The 20513-nt window shown below is 37.1% G+C and overlaps 1 protein-coding gene across 1 annotated transcript in view; it reads left to right on the top strand.

The window, feature by feature from the left end:
- The window catches only part of PTAR1 (protein prenyltransferase alpha subunit repeat containing 1), a 34758-nt gene extending 20631 nt beyond the window's left edge, over nucleotides 1-14127 (top strand). Inside the window, exons 6-7 of the mRNA XM_042877466.1 lie at nucleotides 3919-4235; nucleotides 5356-14127. Of these exons, the coding sequence (XP_042733400.1) occupies nucleotides 3919-4235; nucleotides 5356-5704 (666 nt within the window). The 3' untranslated portion in view covers nucleotides 5705-14127. The remainder of the gene's footprint in view (nucleotides 1-3918; nucleotides 4236-5355) is intronic.
- The last annotated feature ends 6386 nt before the right edge of the window (nucleotides 14128-20513 follow it).

The following is a 20513-nucleotide window of genomic DNA, read 5'->3' as shown; positions in this document are numbered from 1 at the left end:
TTGTCTGTGTACAGTAAAGTTTTGTTCATCTACTGGTACTCAGTGATGGAGAATAGATATAAAACTATGTGAACTAAAACAAAAAAGGAAGAAAAAAATATTAGTCATAACACTAATTTCAAACTTCCTAATAAAAGAAAAGGATAACACATGACAGGTATTACATTGTTTTGATACTGTAATGTGATGTCTTGTTTTCCTACCTTATTCTGCTTTTCTATCATGCCAGGATATTGAAGTATTAAGTAAAGACAGCAGAATTACAGAGAAAGCATAGTAGTGCTAATAACGAGTTTCTTCAACTCCAACAGCAGCTTTGATCGTTGACCATTGCTGCCGAGGCAATTCTAGCTCCAGTAGTCTTGTATAGTGTATATTACTATGTGAATATTACCTATAAAATGTTCAATATATGTAAAACTTAGATGCAATAGAATATTTCATATCACGTAGTAGTATCTAAAACAAGACCCGTGAAAATTGAATTAATTTACTGTGAGATGATCTAAAATTATATGGACACTTTAATAGTGTGGTTTCTAAGCTGATAGGTGAATTCATTATTCATTCATAAGTTGATAAAATGACACATTGCTAGCATTTTTATAATCAGTGACAGTATTTTGTGGTAAATCTTCAGCAGTACTAGGGGAGAAATTTAGAAGAGGCTCAGTCTGAAGAGTTCTTATTGTTAAGTTTCATGGGCCAACTACTGCTAGCAACTGGATGTTTCCTGTTAATTTTTACCTGAAAAACTTAAAAAAGAAAAATCTGGATCATATTGGTAGTAAATGGCAAGTATGCTCCTGACTTATTGAGTGAGACAACCCAGCATTCAGACTCATCTGCTAAGTAAGATATGAAAACGTAGATGTGGAAAACTTAGTGTTACAAGATTAGGATAGCTTGGAGGATATAACTTAGAGATCTATTAATAAGAAATAGGGATATTTACATAAATCCTTGAGAAGTTCATTAAAAGTGTGAGGGAGAAAAGAGCAAAAAATTCTAGCACTTTTAGTTAAGATTCAGTAGTTTTGTGCTCTAGTTGACAGTAGTTTGAGGTTTGTGATAACACCATGATTGTTTTTTGCATTTGCTGTTCTTTAATTATTAAAGTAAATATATAGTTGCATCTTGATAGGAATAACTCCTCTCAAAGTTGGAATTTATCTGGTGGTTTAATTCATTGGTATTTGTCAGAGCTTGTTGTGTTATGTCACAAAAAAATCTGTGAAAAAATGTCTGAAATTTGTTAGATTGTTCCCTACTCTGCCTGCCTTGGTAGCTGCCCCCAGATTTCCTGTTGGTCTTCTTTTTAGCTTGGTTAATGAGGAAGTGATAGTTCCTCTGATTTTGTCCAACTAGCTTCCATATTGATTCTAGAATTTTAAAATATCCATATTGACTTTAGATTTTTTTTTCATGATATCACTGATGCATCTCTTCAATTGGCTTTACATTAGTTGTTTTAGATGCAGGAAAATCAGGAAAATGTGGAACATAAAAGATATAATGAAATTCAGGATAAAATTTGTAAGTAAGTAACATTGAAGTCAGAGTTAGAAAGTAAATTTTTTTGAAGAAAAATGTGCTTTTCTAAACCAGGTTTTCTGGATCAGATAAGGAATGATGCTATGAATTGTTGTTTACTTTGTTTTATTCAGCAAGTAAAAATATCCAATTATAATGTTCCCCTGTAACTTTGTAGCTTACAAGCCTGTCACTTAAATGAATCAGATTATCCAGAGATCTAAGTTGGTTATAGTGGTGTAGTACCAGTTCCTGCTGATTTTTCTGATGTTACTCTTAGGTCTTATGTTGATTTTAATCGGATCTTAAAATTTTAATGTTTGGGAATTTAAAACAGTAAATTAAGTTCACCTGAGAATAGAGGAATTGCAGAACTGGGAATGAGGTGTTTTAGTACCCTTAAGAGTTCCACGTGTGGCATCATAGATCATTCCAAGTTGGAAGGGACCTACAGGAATCATCAAGTCCAGCTTCACACAGGACCACCCAAAAGATCAAACACTAGGACCAAGAGTGTTGGCCAAACGCTCCTTGAACTCCAGCAGCTTGGTGCTGTGACCACTGCCCTGAGCAACCCATTTCACTGCCCCACCACCTTAAGGTGAAGAACCTTTTCCTGACGCCCCAGCCCCACGCTCCCCTGACAGCTCCATGCTGTTCTCTCCTATCATATAATTGTCTAAGAGCAGAGCTCAGTGCTGCCTCTCTGCTCCGTGTGAGGAGCTGTAGGCCACCATGAGGCCTCCTGTCAGCCTGCCATGTTCTGGGCTGAGCACATCTAGGGACCTCAGTCTGTAGATATACCCAGGATAGCTCTATCGCAGATAAAGAATTCAGCACTTATTCTTCCTGAATTTCATGCAGTTGCAGATTACCTAGCCCTCCAGTTCTTCAGGATCTCTCTGCAAGGCCTTTCTACCCTGGAGAAAGTCAATGTAGAATCAGAGTCAACACAGAATCATAGAACTGCTCCCCTGTATCACCTGTACACTTAGCGTGCATTCAAGTCCTGTGGCGAGACCGTTTATAAAAACATTGAAGAAAGTGGAACCCTAGGGAACTACTAGTGTTTGGCTGCATCCAGCTCAACCAGCAAATTATATGCAAGTTTGGGTTGGGCTAGGAATTTATCCATTACAGCAGTCATAGTCCTCCAGCTTGGGATTCCTGGTTCCTAAGGCCTATCATTGGTGTTGAAGACAGACAGCAATGGTATGAAACCTCTGCTTTTGCTACATTCCTATTTATTAAGTGACCAACTTCATGGAGTAATAGACCTCATCAAGTAACAGGACATTACTCAGTAGTACGTTTCAGTTTGCTGATGTATAAGATCACAGAATCACAGAATCATCAAGGTTGAAAAAGATCTTCAAGATCATCCAGTCCACCTATCACCAGTAGTTCTCACTAAACCATATCCCTCAACACAAAATCCAAACGCTCCTTAAACACCTCCAGGGTCAGTGACTCCACCACCTCTCTGGACAGCCCATTCCACTGCCTGACAACTCTTTCAGAAAAGTAGTATTTAAGATGCTGCTGGTCAATTAAGATAAAATTATTAGATGCCAGCTATGTTATAAATACAGCTGCAGTCAATAGTGGAAGCATTTATCCTAGTTCTTTGATAGCCTTTCTGAGACTTCACCAAATACCTATTTTAAATGAAGCATCTTAATTACAGACAAATTCTCTTGTATTCCACAGTCTGTAGGACTTTGAATGTGTTATGGAAAATGAAAGTATGAAATACTGTAAATCTTTTTTCCTTTTTCAGTCTCTTCATACATTGATGTGTTAAGTTTAATTACATTAATCATTCACTAGACAAAAGTTAAAGTACTTCAAATTAGTAACATCCATGTAGTTTGGTGTGCTTTCTACCTCTCACTGCTGCGGTCTTTATACCTAGCCATTTGGAGGTTTTGATCATTGCTTGTTTCCAAATGTTTTTGTTAGAGTGTTTTTTTGAAATTATATAATACATATAGTTTCTTTAGTGCATGGATGCCAAGATACCTGCCATTACACAGTGGGAAAAGTTCAGTGTTTCTTTCATTTTACTCTGTTCTTAAGTGCTGACTGTGAGCTTTGAAAACCATCGCCTCATAGAATCATAGAATGGCCTGGGTTGAAAAAGACCACAATGATCGTCTAGTTTCAACCCCCCTGCTATGTGCAAGATCACCAATCACTAGACCAGGTTGCCCAGAGCCACATCCAGCCTGGCCTTGAATGCCTCCAGGGATGGGGCATCCACAACCTCCTTGGGCAGCCTGTTTCACTGAGAACCCCAGAGGAGAGGTGACCTCAAGAAAAAAAACAGTGGTGGTAGATTTCTTCTTTACTCTGGTTGATAGCTGTTGCTGCTTTTTGTTTCAGGTTCTTCTTGATGAACTTTCTTCCACTAAATACTGGGTTTCTATGCACGTCTCAGACCACAGTGGATTTCATTACCGCCAGTTCTTACTCAAGTCCTTGATAGGCAGAACTGTGAACGATGATAATACACTGGTACAAAATCAAATGGGAAACGAGCAAAATTCTAGTCTTCAAACGGAGGAGAAATATGAAGGAGCAGAAGCTGTTTGTGTGGAGGAACAGAGTGTGGATATCTCCCACTACTTAGAGGAGGAGTTGGATTTCTGCACTGATCTGATTGACACTTATCCGGGGCATGAAACCTTGTGGTGTCATAGGTAAGAGGAGTTTGGCAAAAGAGCATCCTTCTGGTTACTGGATTATTCTTTGCCTGGAATTTCCAAATTAGTTATTTTTCCGATTTAAAAAGGTACCACTCAGTTAACAATTTCTAAGCTACTATGTTTTAAGCCTTTGAAAAACATTCAAGAGAATAATCAGAGCTTTTGAATGGAAAATTTAATTTGGTTAAGTATCTTGTCAGCATCAGCTCCATTTGTTCCTATAGTCTGTGCAAGTGCCTCCTCACACTTAAGATGTTTAAAAGATGTAGCAAGAAACATGAAGAAGAATCAGCTGTAGAAAACTTCTGCTTTGCCAGCTGTGTATATATACCTGATGAGGTAACAGCAAGCTTGCCAAAGTGACACAGACTTGTTTTTTCTTTTGCTACCAAAACATATGAATATAGATAGACATATGATTTTGGCTGTGATCCACTCTCTTGGTTAGCAGGCTTGGCTCACTTAGAAAGCACAGTGGCAAAGTTGAACAAGGTGGATATGTGCTGTTACAGAAGTCAGAACCAAAGAAATATGTGCTGCATGAGATGCAGCACCTTTTCCAATAGCTAAATCTGTCCTTTTTCTTAAAATCCAAGGCCAGTTGGTTTTAGGATTGTATTCCTACCTAATTTTGTAATTGCAGAAGTTTTTTGTGGGGATTGCGGGGGTGCAGATTTTATAAGCCTGCAAGCATATACATGCAAAAGTTGCTTTCTGTAATTAAATTCCTGCTGGCTTCTTCAAAAAGTTTTGTCTAGGCTGAGCAGAGAAGCTTGTTTTGTAGTGTGGGAACTGTGACAGCAGATTTTGTGCATTGATACTTGTTAGCGAGTGAAAGAGGTGAAGTTTACATTTTATTTAACAGTGTATAAGGAATAATTTGCTGGATGGTAATGCAAATTTTATTACTGAGATTAACACATTGGTATAATCAATATAATGGTTAATTTCCAGTTCTACACAAGGTTATCACATTTGCTCTATCTGCATTCAGTAAACTATTTGGCTGTGTATTGAGTAATACGGAGTGATGGCAAATTCTGCTCTTCAGCAGCAACTCCAGATTATTATCAGCATGTGTTTCGTTGTTTTTTTTCTTCCCTTTCCTCTGAAGGAGGCGTGTGTTCTACCTTCAGCACCACTTTATCAACAAACTTCCTCTTCTGAGTGTGGTGGCCTCATCTGTGGACAGCAGTGATGAAACTTTGCATAATTCACACCCCAATCCCACGACAAGCCACATGGCACAAGCTATGGATGTTGATGGTTTGAGTGAATCCAGCAGCAAACAAGGTTATACCCAAGAAACAAAACGCCTAAAGCGTGCTCCTATGCAGGACTCTTTTGGCCCAGAAATGGAATACAGGTTTATAGATAAAGTTTTATCAACTTGTAGAGACGTGGACCAAGCCAGGTTTGCTACTGCTTACAGAAAATGGTTAGTTACTTTTTTAGGTCAGTGAAGGAAGAATTTAAAGCCCTGAGAGTTCTTTTAGTGCAATATTCTTTTTTTCAGATACAGCTGCATGTCTTGGTTGCAAGTGTTTGCTAACTGTGTGTTTCTCACTCTTTTACTGGTCAGTCCTAAAACTTAAAGAGTACAAGTCTATCACATTATTTATTAAAGAACAGGCATATCTTTTGTTAGCAAATGCCATTTGTTGTTCTTCCATTTTTTTAAGAAGTCACTGGTTTTCTATCTATGTCAGCTTTCTACCATGCTGTTATCTTTATTTTTAATTTCTGCATTAAGATGGACTCTGAATGGTGTGGCTTTTAAGGAAAAGAAGGGGAAAGAAAAAAGTTGTCTGCTTTTGAAACAGTGTCTGGAAAAAGAATAAGAGGATCTGTCAGTGCCAGCTTAGCCTGGTTCCAGGTAGTTTCTGTTTGCTGTACTAGATCTTTCTCATACTTTAAAGGATTCAGACTATATTCAGTGACTACTATTACTTTTGTACTAGCTACCTTTGGTAGAATGCCAGGCTGCAGAGTGTCTTCCTTAAAGAAGTAACAGCATTGGAGTCATGCCTTCCATTTTATTGTGACTAGGTTTTTGTTTCCTTATAAGTTGTTAAATGAGTTTGATAAGAAAGTCTCTGAAGCTGAAATTCTGAAAAGAAAAATGAAGTATTTTCTGTCACAAACACGCAAAAACAGTCAGAGCTATATTTGGAAATATTTTTCATAGAGCAGACTTCTTTAACTTCTAAATGTGTATTTATTTATTTATTTTACCTCAACAGTTCAGAATTAATGACACTTGATATACTTTTCTGAATGTATTATGTACACTACAGAATCTCAGCCTGCTGTGTCACACATTGATAACATATGCTTCACCACGACGGTACAGGCCCTATAGATGGTCAGTGAAAAAATTCTGCTGCCTGGTTGTTGAGACTATACAGTTCAAAAAAGTACAGCAGGACGGGACTATCTCTTTGCTTCTGTTCCTCTGCAGGGCTTCTGTGACTTCTTTCTTCACTGCACTTCTCCAACCATACAACCTCTCTTTATGTAACTATAAATTTTAAGGGGATTCAATACACATTTCTATTCCAGTGAAATTAAACGTGAATGGTTTTTTTTTTTTGTCATTTCCTTAGGAGTTGTCTTTATAAGGGACTTCTAAGGGAGAAAGTGTTGTACAGCTCTAGAGGTTTGTACACTGGCAGCATTACCCCTGTTCCAAACAGAGAATATTAACCAAGGGGATGAAATTTTCAAGCTAGAGTCTTTGCCAAAATTGCTATTTATTTCTCCTGCCCAAAGTGCCTCCTTACCACAATGAGTTTCAAGCTGCTGTTTCTGTTGGGCAGAGAGAAAGAACAAGAAAGTGGAATTAAAAGACATGTAGCCTGCTCAAAAAATTATCACTTGAAAAGAAGAAAAGCACTTGAGACGTGGAATTCCAACAGTGCTAAATAATTTGGTGGATAAAGATTACTCTTGCATTTCAAAATGAGAATTGATCATCTCTAGTCTTAGAGAAGTTCATAATTCATTTCAGCCGTGGAGTAGCAAACAGAAGTTTCTCAATATATGCTCTTGTGTTTATAATACCTAGATAAGACTGATTTAGGCTGAAGGATCTTCCTGGCAAAGCTTTGTTCTCCACGAGCAATTACATCTGCCCCTGTATATATCATCTGGCTGCTTGGGTTGCATCTTGGTTGCTGGTTTTGATTGCAGAAGAACGTAACTGATGTGTGAAACAGGTATGGGTATGGCTTAAGAGGATTATTATGTCACGAGGTGTTTTCTGTGTGAACACTGAAAGATGAGTAGGTTCAAGTGCAAACTGGAGTCTGAACTGAAGAACTTAACTGGAGCAAAAATTTACACCCATCCCAGAGGACACAGTTTGTTTTGTGCATTAAAGGTATGTTAAGGCATGTGCAGTAGCCTCAGTCAGCTTGATTACAGACACCCCATTAATGATTAGTATGAGCTTGGAAAGCATGACATCTGGTGGCAGTCTGTTAAGGACCATATTCATGGTCACTGAGAAGTTAGCGAGTAACTTAATTGTATTTTCTTTGTTTACCTTTGCAAAAATTACGTCTTGGTAAGAATAATAAAAGCAAGCAGCAGAAGACTGGGATGTGGGAGCAGGATACAAAGTATTTCTTGAACTGTGGAAGAAATGCTTTCTTCTTGCTCTGGACTAATCGATATTTTTAAAGGAGCTTGCAAGATTTATGCTTTCTTAGAGCTATGTCATGGAGATACTGTGCTATTGAATTTGACAACCTTTGTGACATAAACTTAGATCAAACTTAGTATCAAACAGGTGCCCTCAAATGCACGTGTTCAGTTCCAGTTTTTGTCAGCAGCAGCAAGGTTTGAATGTTTGCAGTAGTTGCATTGCGCATCCATACTTGGAACATGTTCTGAGAATGGTGATCATAGATGTTGCCGGTATTTTCATTACTTGCATAAAAAACATCAGTGGCTGTAGTATGAGGCCAGAGTTAGGAAACCTATACCTGATGGAAATGCTCCCAAATTTTTAATTGAATGAATTGCTGCTTTTAGAGGTGTTTTCAGACCAGACTTTCCCGCACAAAGAATTAAACAATAAAAATGATTTTAATTGAAACAAGTCACATTTTCCATTTTGAAAGACATGCAAACTGTAAGCTGATATTTCATTTTTATTTTAAGTTATATTGAAGAAGAAAACAGGTAACTAAATTATTTCAGGCTGACAGTGTCCTGAAGTCTCTTACATGAGGTGACTGAAAAGATACTTCCAGCAGATTGTATTAAACTCAGAATTGTAGGATGTTCTAAAACTGTGATCTTTGGAACATACTGATTCAGTATTAGTTCAGAGTCTGTCTTGGACACAACTTAAAAGAAAGAAGTGTGGTTCAGGACATTGGTAGTTAACATATATAGATGTTGCTGAGTACAGATTAAGTAAAGTGTTTAATGCACTTTCTGTTTCAGAGGTTAGGATATTTTCATGTAGTCAACAAACATTCTCATGGAGAAAATGTCCAACAGAAGCTGCAGAATATAAAGTGTTGATTCTCTGTAAGTTCCTTCAGTTAGAAAATCAATTGTGTACAGTCTTTAAGCATCTTCTTACAAAGTTCAGCATCTTTACTCATTTTTTTTCCCACTGTAATATGTGCGTTACATTGATGCAAATTCTTTTTGCTCACTGGATTAACTCTTGTAGAAATTCTTTTCTGCTAGAAGAAAAGGTTTTGAGGAACAAACGTAATTTGAAACTACAGAAATTAGAATGGATGTAATAATGGGTTGAATTCTCTGCTGCTACTACATTAGCTATTATTTTACTGGCTTTTATTATCTTGTGCACTGCAATCACTGGAACAACACATGCAGCATTAGACATAACTTCAGTAAAGCTATATGAAGTTAATGTTAGAACACATCACTATAGCTGCTCAGATTAGTATTTGTTAATCTCCTCCTACCTGATTATTAGTGTTTTGTTGACTTATTACACATTCTTTATACAGTCAAATTCTTGTGACATTTAAATATGGAGAAAAGTAAATTGCTAATTTATACTATTTAATTAGCTTGTTTTAAGATAAATAAGCAAAGTAACATAGTAAGGAAGCTTAGAATCTGTTTTACGATCAGAATTTCAGCACTTCCAGTTTGTGCTAGTCCTACTTTATTAGAATATGTAGCTAGAATCTGTGGGCAGGAGTGAATTTTTTACTAAGCAGATAAGTAATTTCTAAACAGTACTGTGTAGTACTGTTGATGAGCAGAAATGAAGGGTATTAGAGAGCTTGTCTGCCTAGGCAGACTCCACAAGCATTCTTCAGAATGGCAAATACTACAATGCATAAAATGTGACTACTACAGAATAATGTAAGCAGTGAGTCTTCAGAGACATGATGATTGAATTTTTGTGCAAGATTCTGAGGGTTTTTTTGCTGTCTTGCCTTCTGTGAGAGAATAATGTTCTTTGGGGTTGGGGGTTTGTATCCAATGGGAAGCAAGTCTTTGCACTGTAGTGTGGGGATTTAAAAAAAAAACAACTGTTGGGCAGTTTTGGAAAACAAGCAGTGAAGTGGAATGTAGATGTGATTTTTTTTATATGTTTGTCTTGTTCTGGGGATAAAAGTTCTTCACAGTTAGAACTTTTTTTTTTAATGTTGTATCAAGGAAAGAAGATAAATCACCTATTCTTAAATGCACTTAATGGTCAAGTTAGCTTCACAGGAAAGTCAGTGTCCCTGGCTAAGATGATTTTTCTTCGTTTTTCCCATGTGTTCAGAGTGTGCTTCCTCCCAAACTTTTTGTCTGTTCTTCCAACCAGCAAAAGAAGAATGTAGCAAAGGAGTAGTGAGGTGGCCTCATTTCATGTTTAGATAACTCCTACCTCCCGAAAGGTTCTTCCTGTTATTGCCTGTATGGGGAGTTTGTCACGCTCAGCTTTTTTTGAAGCCTCATGCTGGGCCTAGATCTTTCAGTGGTGGAAAGCAAGAGCTTTACCTACAGAGCCATCTAGTTTCCTGGAAGAGTTTAAAGCAGGACAGAAGACAAGAAAAAAAAAAAAAAAGTTAAAAAAAAAAAAGCTTCAAGCTGTTGTTAAAGTTGGGAAAACTGCCATAAACTTTTGTTGATCTTTTCCTCTGAAAAAGCAGTGTGTTACTACAAAATGGGGGAAATGTGTGCTTCCAAGAAATTCCCTGTAGACAGTTGATGTTTCTGAAGTATAAACCTAACCCTTTTAGTGGCTTTTATTTAGTGCATAACGTTCCTTCTCAGGGCATAGTCAATCATAGTGAATTAGGGTACAATTTTAGAGTTTATAATTATTGATTTAAAAAGAAAACATAATTGCTAAACATGTAATAACTGACTTAACATTTTTTGTCTAGCATAGTGTTTTATGTCTACCACACACTAATACTGTACCTTAGCATCTCATCTGCATTATTTTTTATTCTGTATCTTAAATTACTGTTGCAGTCTTGCAGGCAGTTGCTGGGTTTCTCTATGCCTCCTAGTACAATTCAGTAAGCTACTCAGTCTGTCACAAGAGCATAGTTGAAATAACGGGGATGCTTTTTACTCCTATCTGTGCTGGCACACGATGTGTGGCTCTGATCTTTATTTATTTATTTATTAACTTTTCTTAGGAGTCCATACTAGAATTAACAAAGCTGTTAGTTACTGACAGCATATGCTTTTGCATGATGTAACTGTTCTGAAAAGTGTAACTCCTACCTGAAGTTTAATAAGCATCTTTATCTGCACCATCTCAAACCTGCTGCTAATCCTACTGTAGGTGGAGGTAAGGATGAGCCCACAACAAACAAGAGGGTGCCTATATTCACAGCACGTTTTCTCATTAGAGCACACAGATGGTAAAACAAAGAGATTTTCTTGGATAAGGTATCCATATGAGTTGCTTTTGAAATTGGTACATCAGTAATTCAGTAAGATACCCTGAATGGCTGTGAAGAATTGATGTATTTTTTGATTTAAAACAAAAAACAACAAGGTATTGATTATGCTATTACATATAGAAGAGTCACATAAATTAAACAAGGTACCAAAATTCGGTTTTATGAGACAAAATATGTTTATATCTAACATGCTCATTTCCTCTTGTTCTAGTTTCTCTTTTTTGAAATGTCTGTGTTTAAAACTGGGTAGTCATCTTGTAAAATGTGATCAGAAATGTCTTCTTAACTTCATGTAACAAAAAATAATGGATGTCTTAAATAGTTTTAAGTAGCATTAAGATTAATGATAGTAATAGCACTATAGTATTTAAGTATGCTATTAAACACTAATTTTGTAGCACTCTTATATACATCAAATACTATTCTATATAGGGCAAAAATGTTTATTTTATGAAGATATGTGAAAAAAATATTTAATTCTCATGGCTTTCATATTAGGAAAAAAACAGTTTTTAAACAATATTTTGCAAAATTTTTTTCTATGAAATATTCTCAGATACACAGTTGTGACCACTGTAAAATTTATGGAGCTCTCCAATGTTGGTAAGTTAGATAAATACAAAGTTTTGTAGCAGAAAGAGAAAGTAAAACACTGGAAAATAATGTGATAAATGACCAGTGTTCTACAGGAGAGTGACTTTAAAGCATTAAGTTCATTTTTCACTGGTCCTATTTTGTGATAGGTCTTTTTTTTGTCATTGGTAAAAATTAATTATCTATATTTATTTTCCCATGGTGAACATGTATATGTACAGGTGGGTAAGTGGAGGAACTGTGTTCATGTTATGTCTGGGCGGGAATGAACAATGTTCCACATACAGCTGTTTTTATGTCACACTCATGATCTGTGAACATATCTCTTCTGTGGAGTACCTCTCTTAAATCTCTGAATCTAGAAAGATGACAGCCAATGTCTGAATTTACTGAAAGGAGCTTCCCTTCTGTGGCACTTTGCCTTCCTTCCACAATTGCTGGGCAAATATGTGCACATATGGACCAAATGATTTGTGGTGGTGTTTCTTCCAACTGCTTGTAGGTAATTTTTGAGTCAGTGAAAGAGCTGGTCGTGTCCTGCAAGTTGGGAGGACTGAGTAGTGTTCAGCTGGTGTCCTACTTGCCAGATAACTTTCGTGAGTCTTCCAGAAAGGAGTAGAGATGGGCTCAGTTTTGATGAAGTACTTCAGCCTCAGAGAAGACTAGGAAGACCTGTAGGACACAGGCCAGCAATCAATATTTGAATCTAAACGTCACATTATTTTGGTATGCTATTTTTAGTATTTTCTTGTTATTCTTTTCATTAAAATAAATTACTTTGTTGTTGTTGTTGTTGTTGAAGATATTCATCATTTTGAATGCTTTTAGGTTTTAATTTACGTAACTTTGGGGGTTAATTAGATAGGCGTAGTATGAGCAAGTAATAAATTTTAGACTCCTTTCACAGAAGCAGTTTGTCTGGATTTTAGTTTGTTACTGGTTTGAGTGCTTGATTTTAAAACAAATTGGAATAGTTCAAAGGATCTTCAGAGACCATGTAGTCCAACTGCCTGACCATGTTAGGAGTACCCAGAAGTTAGAACGTGTTGAGAGCGCAGTCCGAATGCCTCTTGAATGCTAGGAAGCCTGTTCCAGCATTTGACCGTGCTCACGGTAAAGAAATATTTCCTGATGTCCAGTTTGAACCTCCTGTGGCAAAGCCTTGTGCTGTTCCCATGCATCTTGTCATCAGTTAACAGAGAGGAGTGATTGATTTAAGTTCTGTTGAAATGAGGGATAAAATTCCTACTGACTTTTCTGACAAAGGATCAGACCTTGCTGAAGGAAGGATATCGGTAACCATATGGTAGCTCTGAAGTATTTACTGTGATTGATTGTAAGTGACTTCTGTGTTTCAGGCATGGTCATATTTACAACTTCATGACCAAAAAAGCTGATAGAGTAATGTATATTCATTAGCACTGTGATTGGAGAGAAGCTGTTAAGGTTCTGAAGTATTACAGGTTTAAATAAGCAGCTGGAGACAAACATGGTGTGTACTATGCAGGTATCAAGACCTAAGAAAGTTTTTTGTTTTTGTTTTGTTTGGAAAAACAAAGAGTTTGGGAGGTGTTACATATGAAGACTTGTGTGTAGGTCAGTGGCTGAGTTTCATGCAAGATACTTGGGGAGGAATCGTAGGCTTTAAGGTGCCGTGTTAACTGATGCAACATTGAAGGAGGAAAGTCTTAATAAATATTGAATGGCTTAAATTCTGCTGTTCTCAGAGTGTGCTCTATACATTCATGGTGCAACAATAAACTGCACTTTTGTCACTCTGTCATCTCACAAATGTTTATAACTAGGTAACATTAACACCTAATTTACTTTTTAAAATGCATCTACTTAATGTTGATTTGAGATGTTCTAGAATTGTTTGTTGTTACTGTTTCCTCCACTCTTTAGTCCTTCTGTAGTGGAATCTAGCCAGATGGTGATTTCTACGTTGTAAACTTAGCTTGGCTGTAAAGGGAAGATCAAAATTTGCTATATAAAATGTTCAGTTCTCTGAAAAACATAGGAGGGCATCTTAATAGTGCTTTCCGTTTGTGCACACTGAGTTTTACTTTGTTTATCTCAAATATTTTGTATTGCATGTTGATTATATTTTTACATATTCTAGTAGTACAAAATATATTTAAAAAAAAAGAATATCCTTAGGATCCTAACCATCCTATGCAGATGTCTTCCAGAATTTACAGGTACAATTTTAGTGGTGGTGGTTGGTAATTTTTTTTCTCACTTATTTATCAGCAGACTTGTTTTTGTATGTATTAGTAATAAGTATACTAAGCACACCTGTAAGTTATTGTATTTCTGTAGAAAATGGAAAATAGTGTAAAATTGTTTTTGTTAAATGTTGGCAGTTTTTAAATAAATTTTTCGTCTCCTAAAAACTGTTTTCTGTGGCAGTGTATTTACCCTGGAGTAGAATTTCATTGTTAACAGATATCCTTCCGTATTGTTCCTGATTTCTTTTTGCTGATAAGCTTATTTTAACAAGAACTGTGCCATCTTATACGAATTTAGGTATCAGCGGATATGTTAAGGCACTTGCAAGATGAGGAGGTGATCCAAGATAGCCAGCATGGCTTCAGCGAGAGCAGATTGTGCCTGAACAATCTGATATGGCCTTCTGTGAAGAAGTGACAACATCAGTGGGCAAAGGAAGAGTGCTGATGTAATCAATCTGGCCTTCTCAAAGGCCTTTGACATGGTCCTGCACCGCATCCTTATCTCTGAAGGGAGAGAGATATGGATTTGAAGAGTAGGCTATTGAGTGGATAAGAAATTGGTTGGATAGTCATGGCTGGAGGGTTGCGTTCAACAGCTCTGTGTCCTGCTGGAGGTCAGTGATGAGTGATATTCCTCAGAGGCCCATCTTGGTACAATGTTCTCTAATACTTTTATTGGTGGCTGGGTGTGTCCAACCTATGGCCCATAGGCCACATGCAGCCCTGAACAGCTAATAGTGTGCCCCCACAAGATTGTAGGCATGTAAAATTATTAAGCTTTTTTTTTTTTTTTTTTAAAAAAGCAATATTTTTCATGAGTCGATTGCACATAGTTTGAGTGCAGATTGCGTAGGTGACAACGCTGTGGAAGGGAGGGCAGCACAGTGCAGTGCCTCTCATGCCCACCGCATGCAACATTGAATTGATATCTACATGTATTACATGTGCTTGTGCTACTGCTTGGCAAGGAAAAGGCAGTGATTACCAATAGTATTATTTCAACTTACCTTCAACTTACATGTGTGCCTGTGATGACATACATTTTTTCGTATTAAACAGACATGTAAGATTTGGTCTTGTTATTTTGTAAAATAATGAGTTAAAAGCATTCACTGCAGAAGAAATATACAAAATACTTGTGTGGTTCTGACAAATTGCCATTTTCAGCATCTCAAAAAGCTCACAAAAAGTTTAAGTAACTTGTGATACAGTTTTTGGTGGATTTGACTGCTCATTTAAATGAGTAAAATGTGTGTCTTCAAGGTGTAAATCAACAGATCATTGCTATGTTTGAAAACATTACAGCATTTAAAATGAAACCTAAATTATAGCAAGCTCAAATGATGGCAAATAATTGTAGGCATTGTGATAAATTGGCTAAGCATAGTCCTGTGAACAGTGAAAAATATGCAGTGTTGCTTTCTGTTGTAATAAAAGAATTTTAGAATAGGTTTCAAGACTTCTGAAAATATCTTTTTTTGGTGTATCTGCAACTCCGTTTTCACTTGACATAAATAAATAGTCTGCAAATCTTCAAATGGAATGTATAGAGTTGCAATCAGATATTCAACTCAAGGAAAAATCTGATCGTGTCTACCAGACTTCTGAAAGCTGTATCTTAGTAGAGAAAATTATCCTTTGCTTCACAATCACACCTTATTCTTGTCATTGCTTTTTGGCAGTACGTACATTTGTGAACAACTGTTTTCAAGGATGAAGCACAGGAGGAATAAAATAAGATGAAAAATCTCTGATGTGCACTTTAAGAACTTGCTAAGAATTGCAGCCACTTCCGTCAAACTAGATCGATGCATTAGTTGCACAAAGGCAAGGTCAGATGCCCCACCAGTTTTATGCTTTTGTTTCCCTCATTTTTTGTTTTAATAAGTAGTTTTTTAATTAACTATTTCATATATTTTCTGTGAGGCCAAGGACAGGTCCTTGCTTAATGTACCCTAGGCACACTGAAAAGTCAGACCATCCCAGTCATGTCTACTGTGTTTCTTAGTACCACAAATCCACATCTCTTGAACACCTCCAGGGATAGTGACTCCATGACCTCCTTGGGCAGCCTGTGCCAAATGCCTCACCATTCTTTTAGAGAAGAAGTTTTTTCTGATACCCATCTATATGATGAGTGCTCAGATGATAACTAATCTGAACTTGATGAAAAGTTATGTGAGGTATACTGATTAGTTTTGTAAAATTTCAAAGTATTTTAAATGTATATGCATTAAAGCATGGCGAGTTTTTAGATCCACAGTTGTGATCTTTCGCATTTATTTTATGTTTAGTTTTGAACTTTCATTTATCAAAAATTGTTCTTAATATCTTAAAACTGACTTCCATGTTAAAATATACTTAACAGACTTCATTTAACACTGCAGTAGATTTATTTCTACTCCTTGTGTTTCGGGGCAGTTAATAATTCTATAAAGAATTTCCATTCCAGGCTGTTAACCAAATAACAGATTCATGCTATTAAAATGTATTATGATAACCAGAATGCTGTGGAGTTATAACAATACTAATCAATAAACAGGATAAACAGGATAAACATAGGTTAGATGGACAAACTATTTGCTGGATATGGAATTGACTAGACGGCTGCTCTCAGAGAGCTGCAGTCAACAGCTCAGTGTCCAAGTGAAGACCAGTGATGAGTGGTGTTCCTCTCATCATTGAGAGGAATGAGGATCATTGCTGGGACCAGTGCTATTTAACATCTCTGTAGGCAACATGGACAGTGGGACTGAGTGCACACTCAGCAAGTTTGAAGATGACTCCAAGCTGAGCGGTGCAGCTGGCACACTAAAGGGAAGGGATGCCATACATAGGGATCTGGAGAGGATTGAGAGGTAGACCCCTCGTAAAATTCAACAAGGCCAAGTGCAAGGTCCTGCACCTTGGTTGGGGCAATCCCAAGCGCAGATACAGGTTGGGTAGCGAATGGCTTTGAAGCAGCCCTGAGGAGAAGGATTTGGAAGTGCTGAACTACAAAAGACTCAGCATGATCAAGCAATGTGTGCTTGCAAGCCCACAAGGCCAATTGTATCCTGGGTTGCATCAAAAGAAGCCTGACCAGCAGGTTGACGGAGGTAATTCTGTCCATCTGCTCTGCTCTCATGAGACCCCACCTGGAGTACTGCATCCAGCTCTGGGGCCCTCTACACAAGAAGGACATGGAGCTGTTGGAGCAGGTCCAGAGAGGGGACACAATGATAGAGGGATGGAGCACCTCCCCTTTGAGGACAGAGAACTGGGACTCTTCAGCCTGGAGAAAAGAAGGCTCTGGGAGGACCTCATAGTGACCTTCCAGTACTTAAAGGGGGCCTGGAAGAGGGTAGATTCGGACTAGATACTAGAAAAAATTGTTTACTGTGAGAGTGGTGAGATCCTGGAGCAGGTTGCCCAGAAAGGTTGTGGGTGCTCCCTTCCTGGAAGCATTCAAAGCCAGGCTGGATGGGGCTTTGAACAACCTGATCTAGTGGGAGGTGGCCCTTCGTATAGCAGGGGGTTTAGAACTAAGTGATCTTAAAGGTCCCTTCCAAGCCAAACCACTCTATGACTCTTTTTTCCTTTTTTCTTCTTCACTTTTTCTCTCTATTTCTTCTCTACCTTTTTAGTTATTGGTTCCCTGTTTATTTATCCCCTTTTGTTTCAAAAAGATACTTGACCAGATATCCTTAAAAGAGCAGAAGTTCTCTCTTTTTATTAGTCCTTGCACAAACGAGTTTGTATGTTTTCAGGGAAGATGAAAATCTTGCTGTGGTGTAGTTTATTGCATCCTAGATCGGCTTTATTCTTCATACTCTGCAAGATTTTCAGTTTGAGTAGAAACATAAATGCTTTGAAAATCCATGAAAAGATTGCTTGGCTTTTACAGTCCTGGCAGTCTAGCAGTGCTTCATTCGAATAAATGCCAAAATTAAAAATGCTTCCAGCTGCTCCATGATTGTACCATCTTAAACAGATAATGTAACTACTGCTTTAATTGATAAATCAGTGAAGACAGTGGGTGTTAAGAGGTCAGAAACTGAAAATTACGAAAGATAAATAATTTAATACCCTTTCTGTCTTAATGGACTGGGTTTTTTCAGTCAGCAGTTGGTCTTCAGTTATAATAGTCCAAATCTTATGTACACTATTTGTAGAAGAATGTACACTATTTGATTTATTCAAGAGTTCTATATAAAGCACTACCATCAACTTGGTTATCTTTGTTCATGTCACAGAAAAGCAGAAAAAGACAAAACTGTACAAAATAGTAACTAATTAACTAGTAAAGGGGAATAGTGAAGAAAAATTCTCCATACCGTGTATAGAAAATAAATAAGTTGAAGATGACCTTTGAGTAGATCATATTCCTTTAATATTTTTCCAAATATTCAAAATCACATTCTTCAATGAGTTGTTGCTAAATTCTCCCAAATACTACCATATATCATATTAACCACATGACTGATTCCAGATTATTTGTTCTTCTATTATTTATCATTAAATTTTTTTTTTCACTTTTTTATTATTTTAGGTCTATTATCTAATACTCCAGAAGGCACAACTGTTCTCTATTTATAGTTTTCTCCTTGCAAGCTGTCTGTTTAAAGTCCTCTTCATTAGATGATACTGCATCTTTTCTGGCATGTGCAATGCCTGCTCCAATGGGATGATAGGAAATCATCAGAAAACAAGATTTTTAGAAATTTCTGTTGAACTTTTTGGGGGCAAATTAAGATTCTTCAAGATACCAAATCACAGATAATGAACAGGCTCTTTTGGGGAGGTATAACATAAAAGAAGAGGGAGAAGAAGGTCTTACAGACTAAAATCTCTGATGTCTTTAGTATCACCTTAGGTTATACCTATACAAGTGACACAGGAAATGTTAGGCATCCTCTTGATGCCCTTGTCTAATGTAAAGGACTTTTTAAAGATGCTAGCATAAGAATTTATGAGGAAAAATGCCCATGGAACTAGGGTGTTCCAGTTCTGCAGATTAGCGACAGGTTTAATACAGACACAACTGGGCAAAATGTTACCCGTATTTTATAAAGGAATTTATAATAAATGATGACATGGGTAAATCCCAGCCTAGAATTCCATAGGTGTAACTCTGAACTCCTGATAGCTATTCCAGAACAAACTAAGGAAGAGGACTGGATGTATAGAACATTTTATTAATAAAATCTGTCTTCTCATTAATTGGACCTGGATACTGCAAAAGAAGGAGGAGTTACTTTGAAGGTTTCTCTTTCCAGGAAAAAGTAAAAATAAAAATGACACTCATCAGAATTTGGAAATGAAATTTCCAGTTACGAACGCCATTTACTTTAATATCAGGAGATCCTCTGAAACAATCCTTGCTGTTCTAGCAGCAGACATTCCACAAATACTCTTCAGAGATTGATGCTTTTTGACATGAAAGCTGTAATTCCAAGCTTTCAGACTGTAAAAAGCACTCATTTATGTCCCTAGCAGATCTTGAGCTATCTGACCTTAAAACTATGTCAAGTTTCCACTTTTCCACTGGTCTGTTCAGTCTGGGAGAGCTGTTCTTGTCTGTGGCCTAAGGCTGAAAGTAGCAAGCCATAGACCTCTGAGCTGTGTGATTTCCAGATCCTGAAAATACATTCAGGTTGATTAGATTACTAGAGCAATGTAGCAAAAAATGTTTCAGCTGCCACAGCCAAGGTTTTATCTAGGCTAATGGATATATCTATAGACCTGGAGTGTAAACATGCTGAATCCAATTAATGCACTTTACGGAGTGCAATTTTGTTTCTGAAAAGAGAAGCATTCAACATGACTTCCTCTCTTTCAAGTATCCAGGCCCAGTTAATGAGATGTGTGTATAAGAGCTGGGCCAGGTTCTTCCCCCTGAAATAGACGCTTTACTGGCACTCGCACAGCGCTTTGTACCTAATGAGTCTTAAAAGCCATTGACACACTGGATGGTGTTAAGCATTTGTCTCTAAAGTAAAATACAAGTGGGAGATAAAAGCACTTACAACAAAAAAGTTCAGCATAAATAGCACTGCTTAGATTGCAATAGTGTCTGAATATTTCAAGATCAGGCTGCTTTGCTTCTGTGACAGATTACCACTGTGACTTAGTAAATATAACCTAATGAAACCAAAGACATCACAAGCTGGACATTACGTTATAACATTCTGAGATTGAATTTTTTATGCTTAAATGTGGACTGGACAGCTCTAAAAGGGCAGTTTACATTCACCCGGGAGATTTATTCCATGTAAGTGTGGTCTTAACCCAACAAGTGTTTCTACATTTTCAAAAAGAGCAAAACTGTGTTGCATAAATCAAAGCTTCACCGCTAAAATAAGCAGATTGCAACTTCCAGCATTTTAACTGAAAAAAAAAAAAAGATACATAAATAATGACTATCAGATCGATAACATGTAGGAGGTAGAAGGTCAATGATAATGCAAGTGCACTGATACTGCTGCACAACAATAGTATCTTTCCAAGTTCAGAAGTAACTTGTACCCAAGAACACCTGTTGATGTTGATGACAG

Source organism: Lagopus leucura, unplaced genomic scaffold (genome assembly GCF_019238085.1).
Source record: "Lagopus leucura isolate 7727_CA_CO unplaced genomic scaffold, USGS_WTPT01 Super-Scaffold_100018, whole genome shotgun sequence".
NCBI lineage: Eukaryota > Metazoa > Chordata > Aves > Galliformes > Phasianidae > Lagopus > Lagopus leucura.
This window is presented reverse-complemented; position numbering and strand designations above follow the sequence as displayed.